The 27,835-nt window shown below is 34.4% G+C and overlaps 2 protein-coding genes across 7 annotated transcripts in view; one reads left to right on the top strand and one right to left on the bottom strand.

Annotated features, from left to right (window-relative positions):
- The window catches only part of itfg1 (integrin alpha FG-GAP repeat containing 1), a 228,834-nt gene extending 228,400 nt beyond the window's left edge, over window positions 1-434 (bottom strand). For all 3 annotated transcript variants that reach the window (XR_012383480.1, XR_012383481.1, XM_073908876.1), the window contains exon 1: window positions 214-434. Coding sequence is in view for 1 of the 3 variants with exons in the window: in XM_073908876.1 (XP_073764977.1) it covers window positions 214-391 (178 nt within the window). In the remaining 2 variants the exon portion in view is untranslated. The remainder of the gene's footprint in view (window positions 1-213) is intronic.
- A 72-nt stretch (window positions 435-506) lies between these two features.
- Window positions 507-27,835, top strand: part of phkb (phosphorylase kinase, beta) — a 138,634-nt gene continuing 111,305 nt past the window's right edge. For 2 of the 4 annotated variants that reach the window (XM_073908869.1, XM_693105.10), the window contains exons 1-5: window positions 507-579; window positions 2,488-2,584; window positions 3,752-3,838; window positions 14,697-14,835; window positions 23,779-23,878. In XM_073908869.1, the coding sequence (XP_073764970.1) occupies window positions 2,530-2,584; window positions 3,752-3,838; window positions 14,697-14,835; window positions 23,779-23,878 (381 nt within the window). In that variant the 5' untranslated portion in view covers window positions 507-579; window positions 2,488-2,529. The remainder of the gene's footprint in view (window positions 580-2,487; window positions 2,585-3,751; window positions 3,839-14,696; window positions 14,836-23,778; window positions 23,879-27,835) is intronic. The other 2 variants (XM_005166403.6, XM_005166402.6) reach the window with 1 other exon arrangement.

Consider the following 27,835-nt stretch of genomic DNA (forward strand, 5'->3'; position numbering starts at 1 on the left):
TTACAAAGGGAGTATTCAGCCACACCCCCTGTCATAAGGAAAACATGACAGTTGTGTGATATGCACAAAACGGCATCGACAGCCGTCTTATCAAAACTCACACATAATATACAATAACCATATAAAACACATATTACTTCTTCAAGTAAATCTTCGGTTAGATTCTTTTAAGACTCTAGTGTTCATATTATTAGCTAGCAGAAGTGTACTCACGCTTCCTGATGATGAAAATGTCAGTCTGTTTATCAGAGTTAAAGTCACCGAAAGCCGCTACTGTACCATTGTTTTCCTGGCCAAATAAATCGCTAGTAACGTCCTGCAATGCAAACGTGACGTGTTGTCCGACAAAACTTGATAATAACGTCAAAAAACAAGCAAATGACAGCAACATTTTGCTGTTAGCTTCGACCAACAAAACTGGAACACGGCACGTCGTTCTTCGGCAGGAGTGAATAGGCTTTGCGACAAGTGCGAGTGTTCAACGGCAGTGTGAGTGTTGTTATTTTGCTGTCATCATGGCAAGCTTAGCGGATGTCGGCTGGAAGCTGCTGGAGTTCAAAGCCAGATCTAAGCGATCAGGTTTGGCTTCTTTGAGATGCATGACATTAAGAATGATTTAACAGTACCGTCTGTGCATTTTGGCCCATTGTCCGTGTTGCAGAAACGCATTAACATGAGTTTTCGCGTATGTGTGTGGCAAAGAGCAGAGCCCAAAGGTCAGGCGTGAAGAGGACGCTGATCAGCGGCTATATTTAGAGCCTAAACTGCACACTGAGCGTCAGCTTTTGCATTCTTAAACAGTAGTACTTTAAAAGACTCCGGTCCCTGAATGTCTAAGGTTTTGAAAAGCTTTTTAACCCTCTTAATTCATTGCTGGTTAGCATCTGCTTCAGCCTGGCATGAAAACTCAAGTAGACTTTCACAGAGCTGTCAGATTTCACTTGTGGCCGTGTTAAACAGATAAATAAATAAAATGCACATTTCTAGAAGGGATAAAGTAAGTCCATTAGCTCTCCCTTATGTTTTTCTAAACCTGTATGAGAAAATATCCAATGATTGCTAACAGTGACTTATGTTTTATATTGACTATTATATCATGCATGTTTAAAACAACATGGTGAGTAAATAATGTTTTTTTTTTATGTCTTGTTTTGTCCCTTCCAAGAAATGGCAATTGGTCTAAATATACAATGTTTTCATTTGCTGTGATTGTAAGGGTTTATTAAACCAAATATTTGATTTCATTACTCTCCTGTAGTTAAAAACTGGTGTTGTATTGTCTAAAATGTGTAAACGTGTTTGAAAATAGGACAACTTTTTTGTTATTTTGAACGATTGTCATTTATGCAAAAAATGCTCTAAATGACAAAAGAAACATTTAAATTTGAAACAAGTTTTATCAGTTTACTAAACAAAACTAAAATTAAGTTTTACACTGTCATCCAGCTATAAATAATATAGAGAGAAACTTCTCTAATGGCCATTTACATTTATTTTACATAGCTGTATTTTGCTTTTTTTTTTTTTTTTGCAACATTTAAAATACAGTAGTTCAGATTTACCATGTATTATATATCAATATTTCAGTTCACATGTATTTATGAAGGTGAAATTGAATATACACAGTCAAATGTTTGAGGTCAGTTTTTTTTTAATTATTCATTTTTTTTAAATAATTTAAATAGGCGGCATTTATTAGTAAAAAATACTTATTTATTAAATAATTTTATTAGTTATTGTATGTAGTTTTAAATGAAATTATTACTCCAGTCATTATTGCTTTCATTTCTATTACTATTGATAATAGTAATATTAATAACAATAATAACAGTAATAATAATAATAATAATTATTATTATTATTATTAATAATAGAGTGATTTCTGAAGGATCAAGTGACTCTGAAGACTGGAGTAATAAAGCCGAAAATGCATCTTTAAAATCACTGGAATAAGTTTTTAATTAAATTATAAACTTCTTTTGAAAAAGTTATTTTTATAGTGCAACGTTTCACAATTTGTACTGTATTTTTGATGAAATAAATACAGCCTTGGTGACCAGGAGAAGCTTATTTTAAAACATTTAAAAATCCTACTGACCACAAACCTTTGATCGGTAGTGTACTTGTACAATAGATGCGTGCAATTATACCCTTTATATCTTGTGAAGTGTATTTATGGATGTTGAGATGTGCCATATAGTGTTTTTAGTGTTTTAAAGGAGGGCTATTGATCACAGTTTGTCTCTTCAGTCATTCCAATAGAAATTCATAGCAATTATACAGTGTCATGGACATTTTAATTGTCATCTCATCCTCTCACATCAGTCATACCAAATCACCTCACTTTCAATTGTACACAATGCGATTTGTTGCATGTCAATTCAGTAACCAATGCCTGAAGATCTGAAAATCTCACTGTGTGATTCCATGTAATTTGTCTTTTCTCTCTATGTTCTGCTAACCTTCTGAATTATACTAATGTTGTAGTTTAACTAATAGACGACTGGCGTAGAATTCATCTAATGAAAAATGGCTGACACTGCCAATGAGCCTCTGAGCGAACGTCGCAAACTCCGGAAGCTTGGTAAGTTGGAGAATAGCGATTGATCCATGGGGGGAAAAAAACACTCATTACATTTGAAGTAAGAATTTTCCATTTCATTTTAAAGAGTGTGTTTAGTATCTGGATACAATACTCTTCACCTTTTAAAGCCAGTCACAGTCTTTGTTCAGAAATGAAACTCTTTGATGCCTTAATTGAAAACTGGTGCTTAATTTAGTTTCTTTTTTTCATTTCTGAAAAATAATTCTATTGTTTCATCTCTAACATTTCATCAGATCTAAAAGGATTAGTAATAAATAAACCTTCTTCTGTGATTAAACAAATCAGTAATTCAGTAGAGTACCTCTCATATTTTTCCCATCAATGTCTGATCAGATCTGTTAACAGAAGGTTTGTATGTTTCTCGAGGCAAGCTACGTTTATATCAATGCGGTGAAACTAAAACGAGGAGTATCTTTCATTTGCCTATTGGATGTGCACTGCTTAGCCGGAGTTATCTTAAAAAGAGATGGCTTTGTCCGTGCTACTTAAAAGCTGATGGGAATTATGCTAATTTGCTCGGAAATGTGAATTTTCAGTACCTGAGGTATTGACCCTGGGTCGATTCTATTAAAATGTAAATTGCTCCAAAGTTAAATGTGTCTGAAATAGTGCTTCATTTGATGGGGTTCCCCTGAATTTCACTCCCTTCAGAAAAAAGCTGAATTTACCGGTGTCAGGTTCCATTACTCGCAGAGTTTGTGCCAGTACCTTCAATTTTGCAATCAAGCTGTGTGTGTCTGCAGTGACGTTTGGTTTGATGTATGCATCTGGAGAACAATAGCTTAGTCTTTTGCATTTTGCTTTGATTGTTTTCCTGGCATGCTTTGCTGCCTTTGCACCCCAGTAAATCTACATTCTGTGGCTCTTAGCATTGTAAATGGAACAGAAAACCATTTACGTTACAGAGTCTAAATGAAGCACATTTTGATTTTGGTGAGTCAGCTCAATCTTAGCATACTAAATAGCCTAAAGTGGGTCTGTAGCGGGCCAGCGGTCTATACTAGCATCATCAAGAAGCCATGCTGACTTTGAAGTACACTCATCACTTCCATCCAATGATACTTGAAATGCACCTCAAGATGAGATAAGAATCGCAATATTGTGGATGTATTTTATGTAACGTCAAGCTCTCCATTCTGTGATCAGGCTCCATCTATGAACCCCTTAAGCTGTCCATACTGCACCGGGAGGATGAGCCCCTTTGGGAGAAACTTGACCGCTTCTATAGTGCAGGTAAGAAGTTCTGCCGGTTCTATAATTGCTACATTTTGCTGTTCAAAAAGCTAGGGAAAACTTTTATTTTTCTTTTTAATTATTCTTTTATTTAATTGGAAATGTATCTAATTAAAAAAAAACTGTGTTTTACAAATACAAGTAAAAAAAAATCTTAGTTAGTAAAAAAAAATCTATAGTTTTGTTTGTTTGTCGTTTCTTTTCAATACCATCTACATGGCTACTCTACTACTTTATTAACAGAGTTTGGTGGTAACTGAATTGAAAATGTTAAACTTTTTAGTTAAAAAAGCTTAATTATTAGCTAATATAAATAATGAGAGCAAATGGGACTTTAATAAAATTATAATTAAAAGTTCTATTTTTTCCTTATATTCTGGCATTGATAATGACATTTTACAAAATAATTCTTGGTGTTTTTAAATCAATTATTTAACTGCTTCAGAGCTTATTGATTATAGAAGGTGACTTAATGTCCTGTATTCTACATAGTTGTGTATGAAAATTCACCAATTTAAAGGCAAAGTTTGGTACGGTAACAGTTGAAGGATACACATTTTTTTTTAATAACAAGGTGTCCGCAGGGTCAAAAGTTTATAAATCAATCAAGCAAAAAATTAAGCCGCTTAAAGTACACATCTTGTATCTTATTTCTAATGTATTATGTTTTGTTTCATCTTTTCATTTACTTTTAGATAAAAAGTTTTTTTAATTGAATAGTTCTGTATACGAAGATGGGATTTTTAAAAATAGTTTATGGAACCGTAATAGTTTATGAACAGTCATAATTGTTTTGTTTATTCGTATAATTATTATTTATTTTTATTTCTAATAAATCTTTCATAGGATTTGTCACTCAAATAATTATCTTGTGCTTCATTCTCATCCTTTAGAATTATGTTGTGTTGATAAGGGGTTATCCCAAGCTAAGATTGTTAGTTGTGCTTTCTAACAATCAATATCTAAAGATAGTTTTACTCAGTGTTTTTCAACCACGTTTCTGGAGGGCCACCAACACTGCATGTTTTGGATGTCTCCTTTGTCTGTCACACCCATTACAAGTCTTTCAGTCTCTGCTAATGAGCTGATGATCTGAATCAGGTGTGTTTGATTAAGGAGAAATGGAAATGTGAGTTGGTGGTTCTCCAAGAATGTGCTTGAGAAATACTGCTTAAACTGATGTCCCTGATGTGGTGATGAGGTTTTAAAAATGTATGGAAGGAGTCTTAAAAAGTGTCTTTAAATGTATTAAATTTAACTCCATGATTTCTGTATATGCCTATATATATATGTTAACGATTAATTTTTAAGAAATATGATGTTATAGAATTAATAAATGTCTATTTATGGCTTTTAGAAATAAAGTTAATGAACATTTTGACATTTTGATTACTTACGTGATGAAATAATAATATACTGATTAATTCTGTGAACTCATGGGTTTTCACTATGTGAGACACCTTTTACAGAAAGTCATTAAAATATAACTCTTTGGAAAAAAACAAAAAAAGTAATTAGTTGAGAGGCTGATCTGTTCTTTTTTTTTCTTTTTTGGCGGTGTAAAATTTTAGCAGAGCATCTCTTGAGCACTTTCTTATGCACTTTAATGATGCGTTTAACCTCAGTCATGACTTCATTTAGCTGCACCACCTTTCTTTTTATTGTAATTAAACGCGCAAATTTATAAAGCAAACTGGTTAAGGTGTCAAGCTGTGTACAGATTGCAACATTAAGTCGGGTTTTTCTTAATATAGTTGATCTGTGTATTAAGTGCACTGTTGTTTACTGCTATTTAAAAATAATTACTGCAAGATGCTTCCTAATTTAATTAGAGGATCCAAAAAGTCTCCAAACCATTACATTTATTTATAATACCCAGCAAATGACTTGAGTCCAAGCACTAAAAGATTCATTTGGAGCTAGTATGCTTTCTCGTTGCAGTGCTCCTCTGAGCATTTTGCTCTTAATCAATACTCATCTCTCTCCAGCTCACCCTCCTTCTCTCACCTAATCTTGCTTTCTAGTTTAGTTTTCACCATGACAATAAATACTGTTCCCTAAGATGAAATGGCATTTGTAAGTTTAAATGAGCTTTCTTCATGGTTTTATTCAGCCTTATATTTTCTTTTCTTTGATAAGGTAAAGAAAATGTGTTAATGTTTTAAAGTCATTTAGATTTATTTGAATGTATGTCTTATTTAGGGCTTTCCCCTAACAGTTGACTATGGTAGATTATGTGTAAAAGCTTGGTCAACTCATTTTAAATTAGTGATTCAGTTGGAAGAAAAAAAAAGTGATGATGTCATTGCCATAAAGTGACTCAACATTGGGTCCATCCTTCGCACCTTGCTTTAACGATCTAAGATGATTTGGCAGATGCAGGATCTTTTAATCGTGAGAACAGATATCTCTGGCTAATTTGGTTCTCCAAACAAGTTTCAGCTTGCAATATCTGGATAAATTGATCTGGGATCAATGTGTGCTTTGGTTTGTTGTGAAGCACGTATCTTTTATTCTTCAAAATCATGATCAATAATACAGCGATTGGCTGGTGGAAAGACAGCAGTGTAATGACATCATCTGATCTAATATTCGATTGTCCGCCATGTGAGCAAAATAACATAGGATTTGTAGTAAATCAAACAGTTTGTTAAACTTTCTGCATTTGTTGAAGGCTGTTTAGAGTTGATTTTCTATGTACTCTAACAGTATTTAAGATGTAACTGGTGATTTAAATTAATTTAGTGTCAAAAAAGCATTTTGATATTTGAGAAGTGTCTACATCTCCTCCACTGCATCTAATCACCTGTGTATTAGCTGTCTATGTAGTACTGTATGTGCTTAAGTACTGTAAATTATTTAATTATTCCTTGCAACAACAGAAAATGCTTAATGACGATATTGGCCATGTCTTTTACCATACTCTTTCAGAAATTGAATGGTACAGGTTTAAATCTAAAATGTCCATATTGGTATCTCAAAAGTATAAATTATTACCTAAAGTGTACATAAGAAGTTCTAAAAAAGTCTTTGGTCCCCTTGAAAAGGTACCACCTAAAGACTCCAGAATACACAAGACATCGTATACACTCGTACACTCGTATACTTTTGAGTATGGAAAAGTGTAACAGTCAATATGGTGAATAAAGCCCCACCAGTACAGAAGCCAGTCAGCGATTGCTATATGGCAGGGGTCGCCAATCTCGTTCCTGGAGGTCTGGTGCCCTGCAGGGTTTAGCTTAGACTTGCCTCAACACACCTGCCTGGGTGTTTCAAGCATACCTAGTAAGACCTTGATTAGCTTGTTCAGGTGTGTTTGATTAGGGTTGGAGCAAAAATCTGCAGGATATCGGACCTCCAGGAACGAGTTTGGTGATCCCTGCTATATGGTGAACAAAGCCCGCCTTCTAGTACAGGAGCCAATCAGCGATTGCTATAGAATGACTATTCTCCGGGGGAGGGGCTCGAACCAGACATGAGTTTCTTCAGATTTTGTGTGATACGAACATTTGGAAATTAAACCTAATAGACAGTTATTGTTTAACTTTATTGGTTATTCATAATATGTAATGTAATCATAATCTTGGCAAGTAGTTTTGGAGAATTTGATGTTTCCCATTCAAACAGAATGCCCGAGCATACTGCCAGAGAGGCGTTTCAAAGATGGCCACTAAGTAAAATTACTTGCCTTAAAGGGACTTTGGTACTACCTTCATAACTTTTTGGCAGCAGTTGGTAAATACTTACTTATTATAACCTTCACTTGAAATAACACTTTCAAATCCTGTCTATATGAAATAAGCTGTTCCTAAACAAGCTTGAGCTTGCAGAAATGTTGCTATGACAAGAACTTCTGGATGAGTTTTGAAGAATGTCATTTTTCGGAATCGTGTCAAATCATCGATAATCATATCTAGCTAACTGTAAAATCCACGTTGGAAAAAAAGACCCCTGATCTAATTTATCCACAAGCTAATTATTTTGTTAGGAAATCGATAGAAATTAAAGGATGACTCCCTAAAAGGTATCTCGCAAATTCATGTACATGTACAACAGGCTTATGTATGTAATAGTTTTATAATAGTTTTATAATAGCACATTTCAAGTCCACTTGCGTTTTTGCAGACTTTCAGTGGCAGTATAATTACAGTAAAGGCAGTATTATACAGTAATTGCGTTCACATAGCGCATGTCTTTGGACTGTGAGGGAAACCGAAGCACCCAGGGAAACTCGCGCCAACACAGGGAGAACATGTGAACTCCACACAGAAATGCCAACTAAACCACCTTGAACCAGCAACTTTCTTGCTCTTAGGCACCTCTTGTTATATTTACATTATATATTATGCATTTTGGTGCTGTTTGAAGGTATACTGTTCTACCAGTAGATGGTGGAAAAAAAATATTGTAACTGAATCATTCATTCAAATCAGGAGTCTCTAACTCCTGGCCCACGGGCTATTTACAGACCCCCATCCTCCTCCCCCCTCCGACCGGCAACTGATGTCAAAAATATAACGATAGTTTGCCCACCAAAACATATTTTGAGTCACTATCATTGTTGTGCACTCGCATAAAGCCACTTGTGGTTTTGACCTGCCACCTGCTGGACATTTAAAGCACTACATTCGGATTAGTTTTACTTTCATTTTCTCATAGCGTGCGGTTGAGAGTAAGGCCCAATCCCAATTCTATTTTTGTACCCCTACCCCTTCCCCTTAGCCCTTACAACCAAGGGTTAAGGGGAAGGGCTTCAAAATGTACCCCTAAGAATTGGGACATCACTACAGCACCTGCACATGTCATTATATGTCCTCGAGATCTGAAGCTTCATATGAGATCAGTCGATGGCGACTGCTGTACTTACTCCAGTTGTGTTATTTTTTGGTATTTATCTTCAGAAAAATTTCTGAAGGCATATATTATGTATTCATAACGATATAATGTGGGAATAAGATCGTAACATTTACACATTGGCCATATTCATTAATGTAAACACACCAAAAACAACATTAACATTATAGCAGACACTGTAAAAAGCCCATTCCCAGCCACAAGTAATTTCTGACAGGGTATTCCAGTGTCATCAAGTGTCAGAATGTTGTGGGACTGCTATATAGGAGTTATTATTAGGGATTATAGGTCGTGAAATTTAGCGGTTTTTATTTTAGCTTTGTTTTTTTTTTTTTAAAAAGCATGACAGTAAAACACGAACGTGGTTATGAATATATTACAACATGTGTTTGTTTGTTGTAAAAATTCGTAATAATGACAAAAATACTAATTAGTGGATCTCCTTACTTCCGGGTGCAGCTGTGGCTAGTGCATTCTGGGAAATTTTTCTTACCCCTTGGTTTCGAGTGTGGTCCTGAAAAATCTTCGTTTGAAGGCGTGTAAACCCCTTTCCCTTAGCCCTATACCTTCAAGCTAAAGAGAATTGGGACACCACTACCCTTTCACGGGCTGAAGGGGTACTACCCCTTGCTCTGGCTGCCCTGGCAACAACGCTGTCTTTCTTCATATCTCCACTGGCAAGAGCGGTTGAAATGTCCTATTAGATTACAGTTATTTTTATAATATGTATTTAGAACATTTACTGATTTACAGTCTTTTGCTAATAAAATTACATTCAACTTCACAGTTATATGCATGTCAAACAAACACCTTACAAATATTTGCTTTTCTCTAAATATCAAAGTTTAAGGATCTTTCTAATTTATATAGCAAAAAGCGTTTAAACACTGGTGGACTTGAACATCACAAACTGACCTTATGGTTCAGTACAAAGAACACAGCATTCAGCAGCTTGGATTTAAATTTCGTGGGAAAAAGTAGAGTATTTGAGCAGTTCTAGAACACTTTATCTCTTTGATCTAGCACACCTGATCCCGCTCCTCAGCTCATTAGTACAGCACTCGATAAACATGTTTCATCCTTCACAAAAACAAAGGAAAAGCCTTGTATCTTGAACGTTGCATGTGCAAATTCAGTGTTTTCAATCTCGTTCCTCCATCCAGACTTCAACCTGTTCCTAAAGCTCATTTAAAATCCCCAGACAGTCAACACTGGGATGAGAGTACTGCAGGTTGAGAGAGGGAAGAAGGGAGAGAGAACAAAGAAAAGAGTGACAGAGAGGATGCTTCTCATTTCGGTGATCCTTTTGAATGAATCACGGTTGAAGCTGACAAACGTACAGCGTTAGCGTTGAGTAATCCTGTTTTGAAAGTGAATCCCCATGTCATTCCCTACAATTCTACAACGATGAATAAAGTTTCATAATTTAGATAGTAATAGCTTTGACAGACTCATGCTCAAGCCTGAAATGCATCTCAGCTTGCAATAAGCTTGATATGAATGCAGCACATTACATGCATAGTTGCTATATTATCTTGAACTCTTCTCAGAAGGTTATTGCCATTTTTATCTCGGATCTCTCTTATTTTCCAGTCTTTCTCGCTCTCTTTCCGGGTTTTCCCATTTATGTGGTAATGACATCATGCTTCAGTGCTTCTCATTTCCTCCTTTTCTCCTCCTCCTCTCCGGCCTGTTTGTTGTGAATGCAGTTCTGCTATCTTTCCTCTGCCTCCACAAGATTAAGGCCGGAGAAAACAAGCTTTAACTTTTAATGGGTCTCTCTTCTCTTCTCTTTCTTTCTTTGTTTTCTCCTTCGGTCTCTCTCCGTCTGTGTGGTTCAGTCTACGCCCATTTCCTCCGTCGTCGTCTAGTCTGTGTGATGGACCCCCTCCTTTTCTTTTTTGGTGTATAAAAATGGCTTCTTCTTGAAAACAGACTGTTTGTGCGTGCAGTGTTAGGAGTTGATTTAGAGGTGCATTATGCTGATAGATGATGAGAGAGATGCAGCCTTCAAAGCATTTGCATCTAGAGTGCTATGATGCGTTCCATCCCTCACGCCAAAGGAGCGTGTGAATAATATGTTATTTCTCTTCTTTCTCTTCCTCTAAAGAAGTCACTTAAATCGCAGGTGATGCCTCGGCATACTGTGAAAGGACTGCAAATGAGATTTTCTTGATTAGTAATTTAAGGTTTTCACAGAAGCAAATGGGCAGTAATAGCAGGCTGTGTAGCCCACTTCTCTGGATTAATTGATCTCTGACCTGTTCCTCCCTGAAACATTGTGAAAGCCTTCAAATGCGGTCTACTTTTCAGTCTTGCCAGCATCAACCGCAGTTATAGTACAAGGCCTAATCAGATAAAGATGTATTTATCGCCCTGTCTGGAACGCCGGATTCTTCCGATGGATGTCAGGGTAATCCTGGCTGCAGTCTCTCTGAAGAGTATATTAATATTCTGACTAATTCACCCCTGTGTCTCCTTATCCCCCAGCCCTGCTGGCACTGTCTCTTTGAATTGACCCAAACTCTACCTAACAAATGATGGCTCGGAATGAATGTCCCCTTCATTTGTGCTGCCGTAATGTGCTGATGAAAAATGAAGTGCCCTATTCAGCCTGATTATACATTAGTAAAGAGAAATCACAGTGGAGAAGGAGAGAAGAGCATAACAGTTGACTGATACATGCGTGGTGCCCTTTTTGTACTTTTTTCTGGTGTATAATACAGCAATGATATTTAATTAGCTTGATTAATTAAACATGCAGTGCCATTTTAATGTCAGAAAACAAGTATAGCAGGTGTGATAGGGTGTACAGAGATTAGCAAACAGTCTAGGAAGGCATCGTACGGGTTTCTGCTCATTAGAGGAAACTACAAACAGTGTTTTGGATCAATGTCTGTATCAGCAGATATAAGATATTAACTTCGGTTTCCCTTATCGAACAAGTCATACATAAAGGCAAACATTCGATCCTTAACGAGGCAGTATTTCCTTACCTATTAATATGTTATAAATCTTAAAGGTGCAGTATTTCATCTTGTGCCCAGTTGTTGAAATAGGTATTGCACATTTGGTTCAAAACAAGCGCAAGCACAGGTTGCCAGATTGATGACACCAACAGCAATGTGCCTGATTGTCAAGCCTAAAGGGTGATTTAAGGCTGATTTAAATCATGTTCTGAATGAAAGCAAATGCAAGCGATAGAAGGAATATTTTCCATATTAAAAAGAGTTTTTGTCCAATCCGACACCTGAAATTTACATATTAGAAACAGCTTCTATTTTTTGCAGCTGAACAACAGTAAACTGACAATGATCACCTCAGGTACACCTCATGTGCAATATTCAATTTCAAATGCTAACAATGTGAGTTAATGTGTGTGAATGCCATTTTACATGACATTAATCGCCATACTACTGAAAGCAGCAGCAGATGGTTTACCTCAGATCTTAAAAAAAAAACAGTTTGAAATTAAATGTTAGAACTGTGAAGTATTTAGAACTGTAGGTGTAAATCAACACATATCAGTGATTCAGCATGTATATTTAATTGGTTTAATATGTATTATATTATAAACATTACCATTTTGTTGAAATGCAGTTATTGTACATAAATTCTGTGCTTTTTTAATGGCTGTATTTAAATGTCTTTTGTGTTCCGTCTGGTGCAAACAGCCAAATTGCTCATCACAAATCTTGTCACTTAACGTGTTGTTAGGACACGGGATTACAATGTAATCTGCTCATGTAATGTTTACGTTTATAATATTAACATTATTTGTTAATTAATAACCTTATGTGGAACCTTAAATCTTCGTCTCATTTCGGAGTCTGCTACTGTCTACCAGAGGTTGCATTTTGGTCATGGACGCACACTTTGAAAGTCTTTCTGACTGAAATAATGAAATATGCTGTTTTCCACCAAGGCAACCCGGGGTGCTGAAATATAATTGGCTAAACTGGCATTGGGTGGGTTAAATGACCAAAACAAAGACAGTCGTTTTGCATTAGCATGTTTCTTAAATTTCTGCAAACATATTATGGTATTTTTATGCTTTAGAAAAGTCAAAAACTAACATACAGCACATTTGATATTGGGTCACTTTTTATAATGCAAGCCTATTATTGTTTTTAAAATCTCACTTGTTTGCTTTTATTCTGTTACTGGGACTCATTTGATTATCTGAACATCCAGTTGGCATGAACTCTCTCACCAAAAGCACCATTGCAGATTCAACATGCGCATTTGGCAAACTGCCCACGCATGCAGGAACACACTGCAAAAAAATTGCCCAGCAGATGCTTACCAATGATGTGATGCTGGCCAACAGCCAGCCATTGCCATGTTGTGTCACTGCCTTTGAAGACTATTGGCCAAATGTGCAAAATATTTTCAATAAACACAAGAACACAATCCAGTAAAAGCACAGATGGTAGAGGAATGGTCTACAAGGGGTCTACTGATGGGGAGAAAATTAAAGAAACAGCAGCTCATTGCCATAAGAGTCTTCTAAAAGAAAAATAATATTGCCTTCAATATCAGTATGCTAGGATAACAACATTTCTGGCATTCTAAATAAATGAACGCAAGCAAATAATATTTTTTACTCATTCTAACTTTGACTACATGTTTTCTGCGGTGCCTCCTTCCCACAGCCATATCAAGTGCAAAAAAAGATGTTTTTTAGGGTGTTAGATATTGAGACAAATACCATTAAACTGACTACAGCTAATGTTAGTTGTTCATGTTTTATTATTTATGATACTTGCCATTATTTAAATACTCTCTGACCTATAAATTTTGCCTCAAAAAGGGTAACTCTTAGCAAAAAAACTACAATTTAAAATATTAAAAATCCTTCTAATAAAGCTCTACATTTAAAATGTAATTTTTTAATTTTACCACATATAAAAACAAACACCTGTTTTTAGGACATATGTAGAACACTTTTTTGCATGCAGTTTTTCCCAATCTGTTTGTAAAGCAGTGCTGCAGGACTGGATGACAGAAAAGAAAAGAAAGGTATAGGTATATATATATATATTTCATATATATTATTTCAAAGCAGTGCTGCAGGACTGGATGACAGAAAAGAAAAGAACGGTAAAGGTATATATATATATATTTCATATATATTATTTCAAATATATTTATAAAATATATTTCAAAACTCATCTGTTTCTTATTGTTTTTAGAAAATATCTAAAATCTTTTTTCAGATAAGTTTAATTTATTTATATTATACTGTATATACCTAAATTGTTATGGCTTTTGTTTTTTTATATATTTCTTTATTTTTATTATATCCAATATTTGTAATTCTTTTATTATTTCAATATAGTTTAGGCTATTTTATCTAGATCTATGAAATTGAGATGAGCCTTCAAAAGTGGACACGTAATTTGTAAAGTTTTATGTCTTTCCGTAGTATTCATATGTGAATACAAATATGTATTCATGACCTTCAAAATAAAGAAAGAAACTCAGCCTCTTGCAGCAAGACATAGCTGTGAATCGAGCGCTATTTCGCTCGGTCTCTCACACACAAATACATGCGTCTAAACACACACGTTTCATGCACAAACACACCCTTTAAATGTGTCAAAAACTGAGAGTCACTGGCTGCTGTGTCTTTTAATGTGGTGCAAAGATTATTATGCATTATCGAAACACCAAGTAGGGCGCAGCAAAGAAATTTCACTTATTAAATTAAAACTAATTTATTATTTTATGCAACACCTTTAAATTTAAAAGGGAAAAATAAGGATCTTAAGCGGAAAAATAATAAAGACCCCTAGCCTATAAGGTGTTTTATGGAATATCTTAACCTCACCAGTCGCTATGTTTTTTCTTTGCTTTATATGTACTTATTACAAAGATGGAACTTTGCATTTAGTAAATCATGAATGTAATTTGTTTTGGTAATTTGGGTTTTTTCTGGGCTGTTAAATAAATATGCCTTTTAATCTGTTTTTGATCCCCATCCTTTTTTTATTTTTTGTAGTCAAGAGCACCATATTGAATTACCAGAGCCCTACCACTGGCCTGTTCCCGGTGAAGACCTGCTCCACCTGTAAGGAGGCTAAAGTCAGAGACTCGCTCTACTGCGCTGCCAGCATCTGGGCACTGGCATTGGCATACAGGTCAGATACTGATTGGTACTGTACTTGGAAATACATTTTCATAAAATATGGGGTCACATTGATCTGTGCAGATCTTAAATTGTGCTTCGATTGTTAAATGTAAATGAATGTGTTGGAGAAACTGGCACTTTTCCAGTGCTCCCATTTACAACCATGCCATACTCACTAATGAATCAAAATCCATAAACCCATTATCATTATGAGCTGTCTTGTTAATATCATTGGTCTATTCCTAGTGCTATTAGATAAAAATGAATGGACATAGACATATAGTGCTGCATATATAAATGAACACTATATATATATATATATATATATATATATATATATATATATATATATATATATATATATACACCCACTGACACGTAAAATCTGCATCTTTTTCAAGTTCAAAGCAAACTTGAGTGCTAAAACATTTTAGATAATGTTAAATGCAAATGATTTACTGATGGTGTACATATATTTTGCAGCCAGTTTAGACCAGTCATTTTGTTCTTCGAGTATTTAGTAAAAAGTTTTGGAGTTGTTTAGATTAAAGAATAAATTATTTAATATTTCTCTTGCTCTCCTGCAAAAACGCATTTGATTAGCAGCTACAGAGAGCGAAAGCCAATGTCAAATCCCAGACAATCTAGAACAGGCATGTCCAAGCTGGGTCCTGGAGGGCCGGTGTCCTGCTGAGTTTTGCTCCAACTTGCCTCAAAACACCTGCAGGAAGTTTTTAGTATATCTACTGAGAGCTTGATTAGCAGGTTCAGGTGGGTTTGATCAGGGTTGAAGCTAAACTCTTAGAAAAACCTGGCCAGACAAAATTTTTAAATGCCCAAAACGCACATCTCTATGGGTCTGCAGAGCATGTGAGATTGTCTGTGGGAGTGTTGACAGGTCTTGCAGGCACTGAATGGAATGGGTAAATGAGAGATTTTTCAAAACTTGATCGATCGTGGATGTTTGGTTATATTGGGCAGATATAAAAAAGTGTAAAATAATGATGATAATAAAAGTAAAGAAAAGTGTCACTAAATATACTTGGGCAGCCATTAATATACCTGGGTTGCGTTGCCAAAAAATATCATTAGCCAAGTAAGGTCGCAAGTTTCGTCGTTACAAACATAGTTCATTGACTTTTTCCAAAATCCATCATTCAACATTCTCAAACTGCGCGGCAAACTTGTACGTTTGCAACTACACCTGTAGAGCTGTAGTTAGAAGCATAGTTCCTGGTTGCGTTCTATTCCCGGTCTAAGCCCTATTAATTTAGAATGTTCCAACATTTAAACTTGGAATTATTAAAAAAACAACAACATTAAAGTCATCTCTCTTAGGTGTAGTTTGCTTTTTTTAATAATAATTTTTTAGGGGTTTATCACCTTTATTGTATGGGGAGCAGAGATGGGAGAAGGGTCGGCAAAGGACCTCGAGCTGGGAGTTGAACTTGGGTTGCCTTGAGCACCTCAGTGCTATGTGTATACGCACTAATCACTTGGCGCTGGCGTAATTTGCTTTTTAAAGTATTTTTACAGTACAGTTTTAGCGATCTTCCTATTGACAGTTGCGTTCCCTTCGCAGTGCACTTTCAAAACAATTGTGCCATTTTGAAAGCAGCCATGGCTCACGATGAAAGCTATAGTGTCACATTGTAAAAGTAGACTTTTAAAAAAATCAATAAACAATGTTTTAGAATAGAAAATGGCAAATTCTCAATAGTATTTGTAAAGAAAACATTGGCCCTATATGTGCCATTTAGATTTATTACAATTAATGGAAAACCAGGTCATTTTTTTTTTTATCAATACTAATATTGGATATTTTTTTTAATGCATGTGCGTGTTTAACAAAAAAAAAAAAATAATTATTTTGGGTTTTTTTCTCTACTCTACCTTGTTTAGAGCATCAATGTGGACATATTACATTAAAACCAACTTGGTTTTAATGATGAATCTGCAACAAAGCAGCTACAATTTTGGGAAAAACTCATCACCACATTCTTTTCCCAAACAATGTATGGTTCTATGATGGTTTTATCAATGTTTGGTAAACGCACCCCTGGGCGGACCACCCAAGTACAGTCTATGTGTGGAAAGCACTGATGTATATACTCACATTATGCAAATACAAACTTATTTTGAACATGATTAAACACACACACTCATATGGAAGTCAGTAAACAAACAGAAGTCATAAACATTCTTCTAAATATCTGCTTGGTCTTAACAGAAAAAAGAATTTTAAGCAGGTTTGAGTAAAAGACTACAGCATTTTCAGATGTATGTTAACTATCTCTTTATGATAAAAAATATTACAGATAAAACGCATGCACTTTACTAACAGCACTAGATGCCCTGAATTCAATGCTGTATATACCAAAAGAATCTAACAGCCAATGACAAAAAGCTGAAAAAGCTATTGTAAAGCAAAGTAAAGCATCTGTTAGCTGTATTGTGAGCTGTATTAGTGAGCAAGAAAAATCTGTTTTGTCAGATGGCTTGTATTTTGCACAAAAAGCATGTGAACATTTAATCACACTGGTTTGTTGAGTCACTCTTGGTGTGAACAGGCTTTATGGTAATCATTTGGCTTGAAGAAGAGGATTGTGGTAAGCAGCACAACGACTGACAATAAGAAATGTTTAATAATGAGCACCAAATCGGTAAATGAGAATAAGTCAAGTGAAAATCGGAGAAATGGCTGCATTGCAATCATGTCATTTAAATACAAAATTAAATTATAATATTGTTTTTACTTTAAAATATATATATATTTTTTAAAATATAGGTATTCCCCTCTTGCATTAATAAATGTCTATCAGTGCTTGTATTAATCGCATTGAGGTAAATTCAGTATATTCCCTGTACCCACTTCTACAGATACATTTTTTTCCAGCGCATTAAGCACTGCTTTCACACTGCAGCTTCCAAAGTTCAGCTAGGACAAAATTAGACTGAACTTAATGTCCAGGGATGTACCGGATACCTTGACAGCTTAAAGGTCATAGGTTCAAACTGCAAGAGGGAATTGATAATCTATGCCCTTTATGCCCTTGAACAAGATATTGGAGCTAAAGCCCAGGTTCCTCTTAGGGGATTGTCCAAAGTCACTTTCAATCCAAGATGCTGTGACCAAACACCAGATTGCTCGCTCTTTAGCTGGAGGTGTTGTAGAACATTTGTCTTTTTGCTCTTTAGCTGCTTTAATGATTTGATTATGTTTTAGGCATAATTTTTCTTCTTAAAATGTACTTGCCTATCTCATGATGCTTACTTTCAGCATTCTATACTGCTTTGCACCACCTTTTTTCTTTCATTTAAAATAAGATTTGTCTTTTTGTCCAGCTTAATGTCATTCCAAAACTATTTCAATATTAATACTAAAATACTATTATAAAAGAATGTAATGATACGGACAAATAAATGTGACAACACCGTAAATGCTTAAGGTTTTGATGTATGGCCTTGGCTAGTCAGCATCAGTTTTTGGTATTGTGTTCTGTTTCATAAGAATTGAATTGAAACTGGCTGAGAAACAACCAAACACATACTCATAGTTTGGTATGCTTATTTTCCTAATTTATTCATTTATCTGTAACTGCATGTTTAACATTCATAATAGCAAACATTTGAATTCCGAATGCATTTGAAATTCCAATTGATTTGAGGCAGTAAACAGAATGCAGAGTTGCAGTTCTTTTTGAGTGCAAATAAACTGCTAGAAAACAATGCTTTTTAAGGGTAGAAAAGAAGGTGACACTTTACTTAAAGGGGTGTTTATAAGACTATCGTTAAATCTTTGTAATCAGGACATGACACATGTCATGAATGTGAATGAGGTTCTATAACAACTGTCATTAAGTGTCATTTACTCCGTTATGACATTTTAAATGCCAAAAGGAATCCCAAATGGCACAGTATACACAATGCACTATGCATCTTACGCACTTACACACTTAACAGCATAATATATGAATGTAGTGTTGTCCCAAATGGAACACTAACATTTTTTTTACTAAACGGAAATTCAAACCATTTTCCAGATTATGTTTGACGGTGGCTAAATTAGCTAAATAAATGACCAAACTACCAAATATTACCTGTCACGAGTATAACTGCATTCACCATCGGGAGATAATCACTCTCATAGAAAAACTTTTCTTTCAAAATCCAAAATAAATAAAGTAATTTATTGCAATCGTTGAGTTTCCAACATTCCACACTTCACTTTATAAGTTGAATAAGTGCATCATCCGGGAATTTAATGTGCACTTATTCTTTTTAAAATTTCAGTGTGAATGCACTACTTAAACTATTTATACTACTAAATGGCATAGAATAGTGCAGAAGTATGCTATTTGAGATGCACCTATTGTTTGTTATGACGACTTGACATGAACAAATACATCGAAACCTGTTTTTGTCTTTGTTGTTACAACTTAACATTACCAACACAACAAAACTTGTCATAAAAATCTGTCATAAACATGATTGTCATAAAGCCGTTGTAAATATGTATTGAATTTTATAACACTGACGTTAATACTTTTTTGACCTCAACTAGAGTGATACAAGCTAAATTTGTCATTAAAATGTAATTAAATGTTAATCACGATGCTTACGACTATTTGACAGAGTAATAACACCTTTAATGACATATTCTAATGACAAATTCAGTTTATTCCACTTAAAATGTGATCAGACAAACACAATGTCATGAGGCACAATTATAATGCATCATAACAAACATGTTTATGACAGATCTTTGACAATTTCTGTTGTCTGTGTAATGTCAAGTTGGCAATGACAAAGATGAAGACAGGTTGTGATTTATTTGTCAAATTATCATAATAAACAATGTCATCTTTGTGTTTAAAATAATATAACTGGGTGAATGACACTTAATAACATTCATTCATTCATACATACTCTTTTCGGCTTAGTCTCTTTATTAATCTGAGATTGCTACAGCGGAATGAACTGCCAACTTATCCAGCATATATTTTATGCAGCGGATGCCTTTCCAGCTGCAACCCATCAATAGGAAACATCCATACATACTCATTCACACACATACACTATGGATAATTTAGCTTATTCAGTTCACCTATAGTGCATGTCTTTGGACTTGAGGGGAAACCAGAGCACCTGAAGAAAACCCACTCGAACACGGGGAGAACATGCAAACTCCACACAGAAATGCCAACTGACCCAGCCGAGGCTCGAACCAGCGACCTTCCTTCTTTGAGGCGATCGTGCTAACCACCGTGCCACTGTGACTCCCCTACTTAATAACAGTTGTCATTTGTTTATTGCATAACAAGAACAATAGAATTGAGAAATACAGTACTTGCACTTTTTTCACATCTACGGAACAAATTAATAGAGAATAAAATGAAAAAATAAATAAAATTACAGGGCATATATAAATTACAAGAAGTCTGCATAAGAAAATGATTACAAAATTGCATACATTTTTATAGCATTTTTATTTCTAAAGTCTTTTAGAGATATAATGATTAACATAAATTTTAAACAAAAAAATGTTTATCATTTTACCATTTTTATTTGTGTACAAATTTCCCATAAATAGTTAAATTGATAAACAACATTTGCTCCAACGTTTTATCATTATATATATATATATATATATATATATATATATATATATATATATATATATATATATATATATATATATATATATATATATATATATATATATATATATATATGTGTGTGTATATATATATATATATATATATATATATATATATATATATATATATATATATATATATATATATATATATATATATATATATATATATATGTGTGTATATATATATATATATATATATATATATATATATATATATATATATATATATTATTTTTTTATTTTTTTTTATTTTATTTTTTTTGTAAGTTTAAATATAAAATATTTAACATTAAACCATATGGTATAGAGTTGAATTCAGAATTATTAGCCCCCCTTTTATTTATTATTATTTTTTTAATATTTCCAAAATTATGTTAAACAGACCAAAGAACTTTTCACAGTATGTCTGATAATATTTCTTCTGGAGGAAGTCTTATTTGTTTTATTTTGACTAGAATAAAAGCAGTTTTTAATTAAAAAAAAACATTTTTGGGACAAAATTATCAGCCCCTTTAAGCTACATTTTTTTTCGATAGTCTACAGAACAAACAATCATTAAATTAAGCCCTTAAATGTCACTTTAAGCTGTATAGAAGTATCTTGAAAAATATCTAGTAAAATAATATTTACTGTGATCATGGCAAAGATAAAATAAATAAGTCATTAGAAATGAGTTATTAAAACTATTATGTTTAGAAATGTGTTGAAAAAAATCTTCTCTCCGTTAAACAGTAATTGGGGGAAAAAATAAACGGGGGCAGATAATTCAGGGGGGCTAATAATTCTGACTTCAACTGTGTATGTGGTATGAATGCACATGTATAAAACAGATGTTTTATCGATTCCTTCTCTATTTTACTGTAGCAGTTGTCATAAGCATGCATAAAATCTCATTCACATGACATGGCATGTGTAGTGTAATGATTATAAAGGTTTCATGACGGTCTTATGAACACCCTTTCAAGTAAATCTACAACAAAATAATTAGTCCTATATATTTTATATTGGTGTATATTTTATTGGTGTAACAGATAAATATATAAGACATGCGCAAACATACACACACCTCACTTCTTTCTAAAGCAGGTCGCCAGCACTCTGGAGGCCTGGGTCAAGGTTACAAGATTTTTAGGAGGGCACCAAAGAAAGGCAGCTTCCATTGAACTCATGCAACAACAAAGTGTTTTTTTTCTTCTACTCTCTTCCTCGCTGCTCCTGGTGAGGGTTGTTCCTCTAGAGGACAAATGCGAAGATAAAAATAGAGAGCAGGCGTATATCAGAGACAGACCTAGTCATCAGTCTTCACCTCTGCATATTAGCATTGTCAGAGGAGTTTAATTAAGATGATTCCAATCTGACAGCAAAGCCTGAACCCATTACTTACTCTCTATTTGTCTCTGTAGGAGTACATGTGGGCGGTGTGCATGTGTGTGCACATCAGCTTTCTTATGTGTGTTTGCTTATTTTATTGCTGTAATCGTTTGAACAGTTGTCTAGCTGTATGGTGAAGGCGTATTGCAGATTTAATATGTTCAATATAAAAAATACTGCATTCTTTTACAGAGATGTTGGTTGAGAGTTGCAGGAAAAATGTCATATGGTTCTTAAAGGGCTATGAAGCCCCTCTGTCTCAGCAGGGTGTTTTCTTATCTCTAGTTTGAAAAAAGTCAGGAAAGTGGGTGAGTCAAGCTCTGTTTAGGTTAGTTTAGATTTAGCTAAGAGTGTCGAGTTGCGAAAGAGGGAAGACTTTGCATAAAAATGGGAGTTTTCCATTCAAGCACGCGCTCATTTTCACAGAGGCAAAACAACACACAGACTCAGGGGAGAAAGACAGTGACTATGTTTACATGAACATTAGTAATTGAATTATTTGCCAAATTCTTAATTTGTTGACTTTAACTGCAGTTTGGCACTTTCACTTTTATTTAGGAACATTTCATGCATGCCCCCGTGACAAACGAGATGTTGAATATGAGGAAATGCTGGAAGAGTGTAGTTATAATGGAATTTTTGATACCACACGCCGTATGTGAGAAAAAAAAAATGCTCAGCATTTCTAACTTTCTAGCAATTTCTGTAACTTAGATGCACTCCGTAGGTAGCGTCAGAAAGCCATGTTTGTATAGACTGTCCTGTCACAAAATGTGTGTACACAACAGTTATTGTTTAAATTAAGGTGTTTACATTCGGAGAGCAGCATTTACAAAGGATTTTGTTTTGTAGTGATATTACCGTACTGTAAACTTAGTAACTAAATCATTTTGACTAAGGTATGTCTTTAATAACTGAAAGAGTACTGCTGACGATACTAACTAACTTTGCACTTACCAAATCCGTAGAGACAGGACAGTCAACACTGAACTTGATGTGGTAGCACAACATGAAAAGTAATTTATTTATTTATTAAAGTTTAATTTTGGAACTTTAGCATTGGAAAACTAAACATCTTTTAATTACTGACTATTGTTTGAATTCATTATGAGAGCAGAGGCGCAGTAGGTAGTGCTGTCACCTCACAGCAAGAAGGTCACTGGTTCGAGACTTGGCCGGGTCAGTTGGCATTTCTGTGTGGAGTTTGCATGTTCTCCCTGCATTCGCATGTGTTTCCTCCGGGTGCTCCGGTTTCCCCCACAAGTCCAAAGACATGCGGTACAGGTGAATTGGGTAAGCCAAAATTGTCCATAGTGTATGTATGTGTGCAAATGAGTGTGTATGGGTTTCCCAGTGATGGGTTGCTGCTGGAAGGGCATCCGCTGCGCAAAACATATGCTGGATAAGTTGGTGGTTCATTCCGCTGTGGCGACCCCAGATTAATAAAAGGACTAAGCCGAAAATAAAATAAATGAATGAATAATTTCTGCCTTTATGTATAGATTATGAAATGTTATTTAGATTTTTTTACATTTTTTTTCTCTTTATAATTGATTATATATTAATAAATATGTCAATTGGCATTATGTATTACATGTGTTATATACATATCTATATGTTATTGTAGAGTGCTGTTTCAATGTGAATTCAAAAAGTTAAAAAAATTAAAGTATAAAAATAAAAGGTGTTCAGGTATCCAAAATATATACAATAATAGTATGTTCAATATGAAAAATGTTTATCAGGATCTTATGCAGGTGTTTCCTTACTGATATTCTGAGATGTTCCACAATCTGACGTATTGTTATTGCTTTTTGCTCCTTTTTTCAACTATAAAGCTGCATTTACTCAATCCACATTGTAAAAACAACAATCAAAATAAAGATGGCACAACTTGACTTGACTTTGTTTGTCACACAGGCGCATCGATGATGACATGGGCCGCACTCATGAACTGGAACACTCTGCTATCAAATGTATGCGAGGGATTATGTACTGCTACATGCGGCAGTCTGATAAGGTGGGTAACAGCATCACAACACAGGCCAGAGTGCAGCAGTTCATTAAATTTGTCTTTTTACTAACTCAAAAACCCATGCTAAAGATTCTTTATTCACCACTGATGAGCAGTTGCATGATTCAAGACTTTATTTTCCTTCTGTTAATAATTTTTGCCCTTATGTAGCAGCCTGCAGATCTGATGTCTTTGATGCTAATTTAGCAGCATTTCCGATCGTATAATATTGTTCATATTATTTTGATTTGATTGACTTCCACTATACCTGACCTCAGATTTGCTTTTCAGAGGAATTGCACACACACACCCCAAGTTCTACTTTTCACACTCTTTCCAGCTCTCTCCACACTTTCAAGCTACACTGGGTTTTCTTTACTGTTCTGGGGTTAATAGTAAATCTCAAAAAGAGCTCTGTACTGGTGTGAGGCTTTGTTATGGACCCACTCACTGTGTCAGGGCTCAGCAGTATAGAGTTTTCTTTTTTTTTTTCAGCTGGCCAGTCAGGCCTATAGTTTGGATTTTTACTTGCCTTGCCAATTGTTAAAGTGTCTTTGTAATTTATTTAGTTGATTTTTTTTTTAATCGCTTCAAGTAAAGTTTTTCATTAAAAGATTAGTTCATCCAGAAGTGATTTTTTGTCATCATTTAATCACACTTCTAATCTTCAAGCTTTTGTTCATGTTCCAAACACAAATAAGCATGTTTGTAATTAAACCTTGAAGTTTTAATTGATAAAGTTTTTTCCATTAAAAGTAAAAAAAAAACATTAAGTTAATATGCCAAAACAATCTGAATTTGAATTGTATTCATTTGAATAATTAACAATTCTAAAACTAAATATTATATGCCATTAAAAAATGTTTTGAATTTGAATTTCTTAACTTGAATTAAAATTTCTTAACTTGAATATTGAATATCTGAAATTTAAGACAACTGATTTTTATTTTTTTTTTAAGTCAGATTATTAGACATATTTTCCAACTTCAGATTTTGTTGGGTTCTGAATTAATAGACTACAGATATTGGGTTTGTAAAAAAAGTATGTCAAGGGTTATCAACAGGAAAGAGTAGGTGAGTTAAAAAAAAATAAAATTCAAGTTAAGAAATTCAAATTTAAAACATTTTTAATAGCATATAATATTCAGTTTTATTAAATTACAATTGTTAACAACTCAGAGGAAAATTATACAGATTCAGATTGTTTTGGCTTATTATTAGCTCCATATCTAAGCATGTAATTATGTAAGCCAACAATGAAAACAAGTCAACAGTACTTACTTAAAGGGATAGTTCATCCAAAACTAATAATTCTGTCATCATTTACTCGCCCTTTACTTGTTTCAAACCTGCTTGAGTTTCTTTCTTCTGTTAAAAACAAAAGATGACACTTTGAAGAATGTTTAAAACCTGTAACCACTGACTCCCGTATAATATTTCTTTTTTTCTAATATGGAAATCAATGGTTACAGGATTCCAGCTTTCTTGACGATGTCCTCTATTGTATTCAACAAAAGAAAGAAACCTGTATAACCACTAATTTAAAACCACTTGAGGGTTATTTAATAGCGAGTACATTTTTATTTTTTGGCTGCATAAAGCTTAAACGCAGATCAAATCTTATTGGTCCAGCATGCATTTCTTTTTAGGTTGATTTTAGTTCACCAATGTTTATTTGTGAATGAAAAGCTTCTTTAATGTTCTTCAAAACATGAAGCTGTCAGAAGATGAGAATTGGTCAGTTTAACCACTCATCTGATTGATTAATATGTAATTGTTTTGAAGCTGCAATTTTTTGATGGCATGGCTTTTCAATGGAGAGATCAAAAGTTCTCAGATTTCATAAAAAAATAATACCAATTTGTGTTTTGAATATGAATTTAAGTCTTATGGGTTTGAGTCAGCATTAGGGTAAGTGACTGATGTCAAAACTCAAATTTTTGAAATAGGTTTTATACTTATAATAGACAGTTTAGCTAGTTAAACTCACGCCATGGGATGTGGCCTCAATGTCTGTGACACACCACAGTTAAGTGTTGGTTTTGACTACAGATGTGTGAACTCACTTCACAAAGTGGGTAGTGCTTGCCTGGGCATTATTTAAAGGGCTGTCTGTGTGTTGCCTTTGAGTGGCTGCCAGTTGAGCTTTTCTGTGGTTTAACAGTTGGATGTTGCAGCAATCAGGGTTTTGACATTGTTCCCATGGCGAGCTGCCTGGAGCGGCTGTGGTCATTTGCAGAGTAGTTGAGCTTCCTGTTTCGGTCCAACTGGTAACACTGTTGTTCTGAGTTTTGTAACCACCAGCTTAATGAAAACGCTAAGTAATACAAATGAGAGGTTCTTCTATGCTTTAATGCAAGGGTCTTGAACCCTGTTTCTAGAGATCTATCTTCCTGCAGAATTCAGCTCCAACTCTGATCAAGTCAGGTTGAGCTTTATTGTCTTTCTACTGCATATGTTATGTCTCGCAGGACAAGGGTGCTAAATAATCAACAAAAAAAGGCTTTTGCTGCTCATTCAAATTACGTATTTAAAATGAGTTAAAAAAAAACAATTCCTTAATGTTTTTTTTAGGATAACACAGTTGTTTTATGTTCAATCCACTTAAATTACAAAAAATTATTAAGTTAACTTGATCTATTTGTGTTGGGACAACATTAAGTAATTTTGTGAAACCTTTTTTACATTGTAAGTTAACAAACATAAATATGAACACAACACTGGTTGTAAGATATATTTCAAACCTACTGTATACAAAACAAGTACACCCAAAAGGTAATATAACTATACTAACCGCTAACTTGACATATACTATACTATACACATAACCTAAGACAGACTGTGCTGTTAACTGTACTGTACTGTCTTGCACTGCAAGATATTGTGCTAAAGAGGCATCATGATTTGTGTTACATTCACAAGTGAACTTTTTGTTATTATTATTATTATTATTATTATTATTATTATTATTATTATTATAACCTTTATTTTACCAGGAAAGACACATTGAGATTAAAAGCATCCTGGCCAAGATTAGGCAGTATACAAGTCACCTGAGTCTAATAAAAAACAATTAAGAGTTAACATGAACCAAACATTGAAAAACAAACTAATTAAATCATCTACAAGCCTGTGTTTCAATTTCTAACTCATTTATACTCTTTTTAAAAGCATTTAGTGAAATCAATTCTTTAAACTGCAAATTTGTTTGTAGATTATTCCATGCAAAAGGTCTTTGTAAGATGAAGTTTAAGTAAAGTGTCCGTTGCACATAGACAGAAGAGTGTTTCTACAGGTGGTTTGTCAAGCCCACTCACCTGTGTGAAGTACACTCAGAAATGCACAATCAAACACAACTTGATTAACTAATTAGGATCTGAAGAAGCTCTTGATAATTACACACAGGTGTGTTTGATCAGGGTTAAAACTAAACTTTGTCTAAGGTAGATCTGCAGAAACAGGATTGGGGATTCCTGCTTTAACGAGCAGTCATTTTAATTAGTCCTTTTTATTTATAAGTTTGACATTCATAGTTGAAGATAAACATATACACTCAACGGCCACTTTATTAGATACACCTGTCCAAATGTTCGTTAATGCAAATTTTGAATCAGTCAATCACATGGCAGCAACTCAAAGCATTTAGGCATGTAGACATGGTCAAGACGAAATGAGGCAGGAAGGTGATTTAAGTGACTGAACGTGGTATGGCTGTTGATGCCAGACAGGTTGGTGTATTTCAGAAATTGCAGATCTACTGGGATTTTCATGCACAACCATCTCAAGGGTTTATAAGGAATGGGCCAAAAAAGAGAAAATATTCATTGAGCAGCAGTTCTGTGGGTGCAAATACCTTGTTGATGCCAGAGGTTAAAACAGAATGGCCAGACTGGTTCCAGCTGATAGAAAGGCAATAAATAGCAAGTCAAACAACCACTTGTTACAACCGAGGTGTGCAGAAGA

Source organism: Danio rerio, chromosome 7, assembly GCF_049306965.1.
Source record: "Danio rerio strain Tuebingen ecotype United States chromosome 7, GRCz12tu, whole genome shotgun sequence".
Lineage (NCBI taxonomy): Eukaryota > Metazoa > Chordata > Actinopteri > Cypriniformes > Danionidae > Danio > Danio rerio.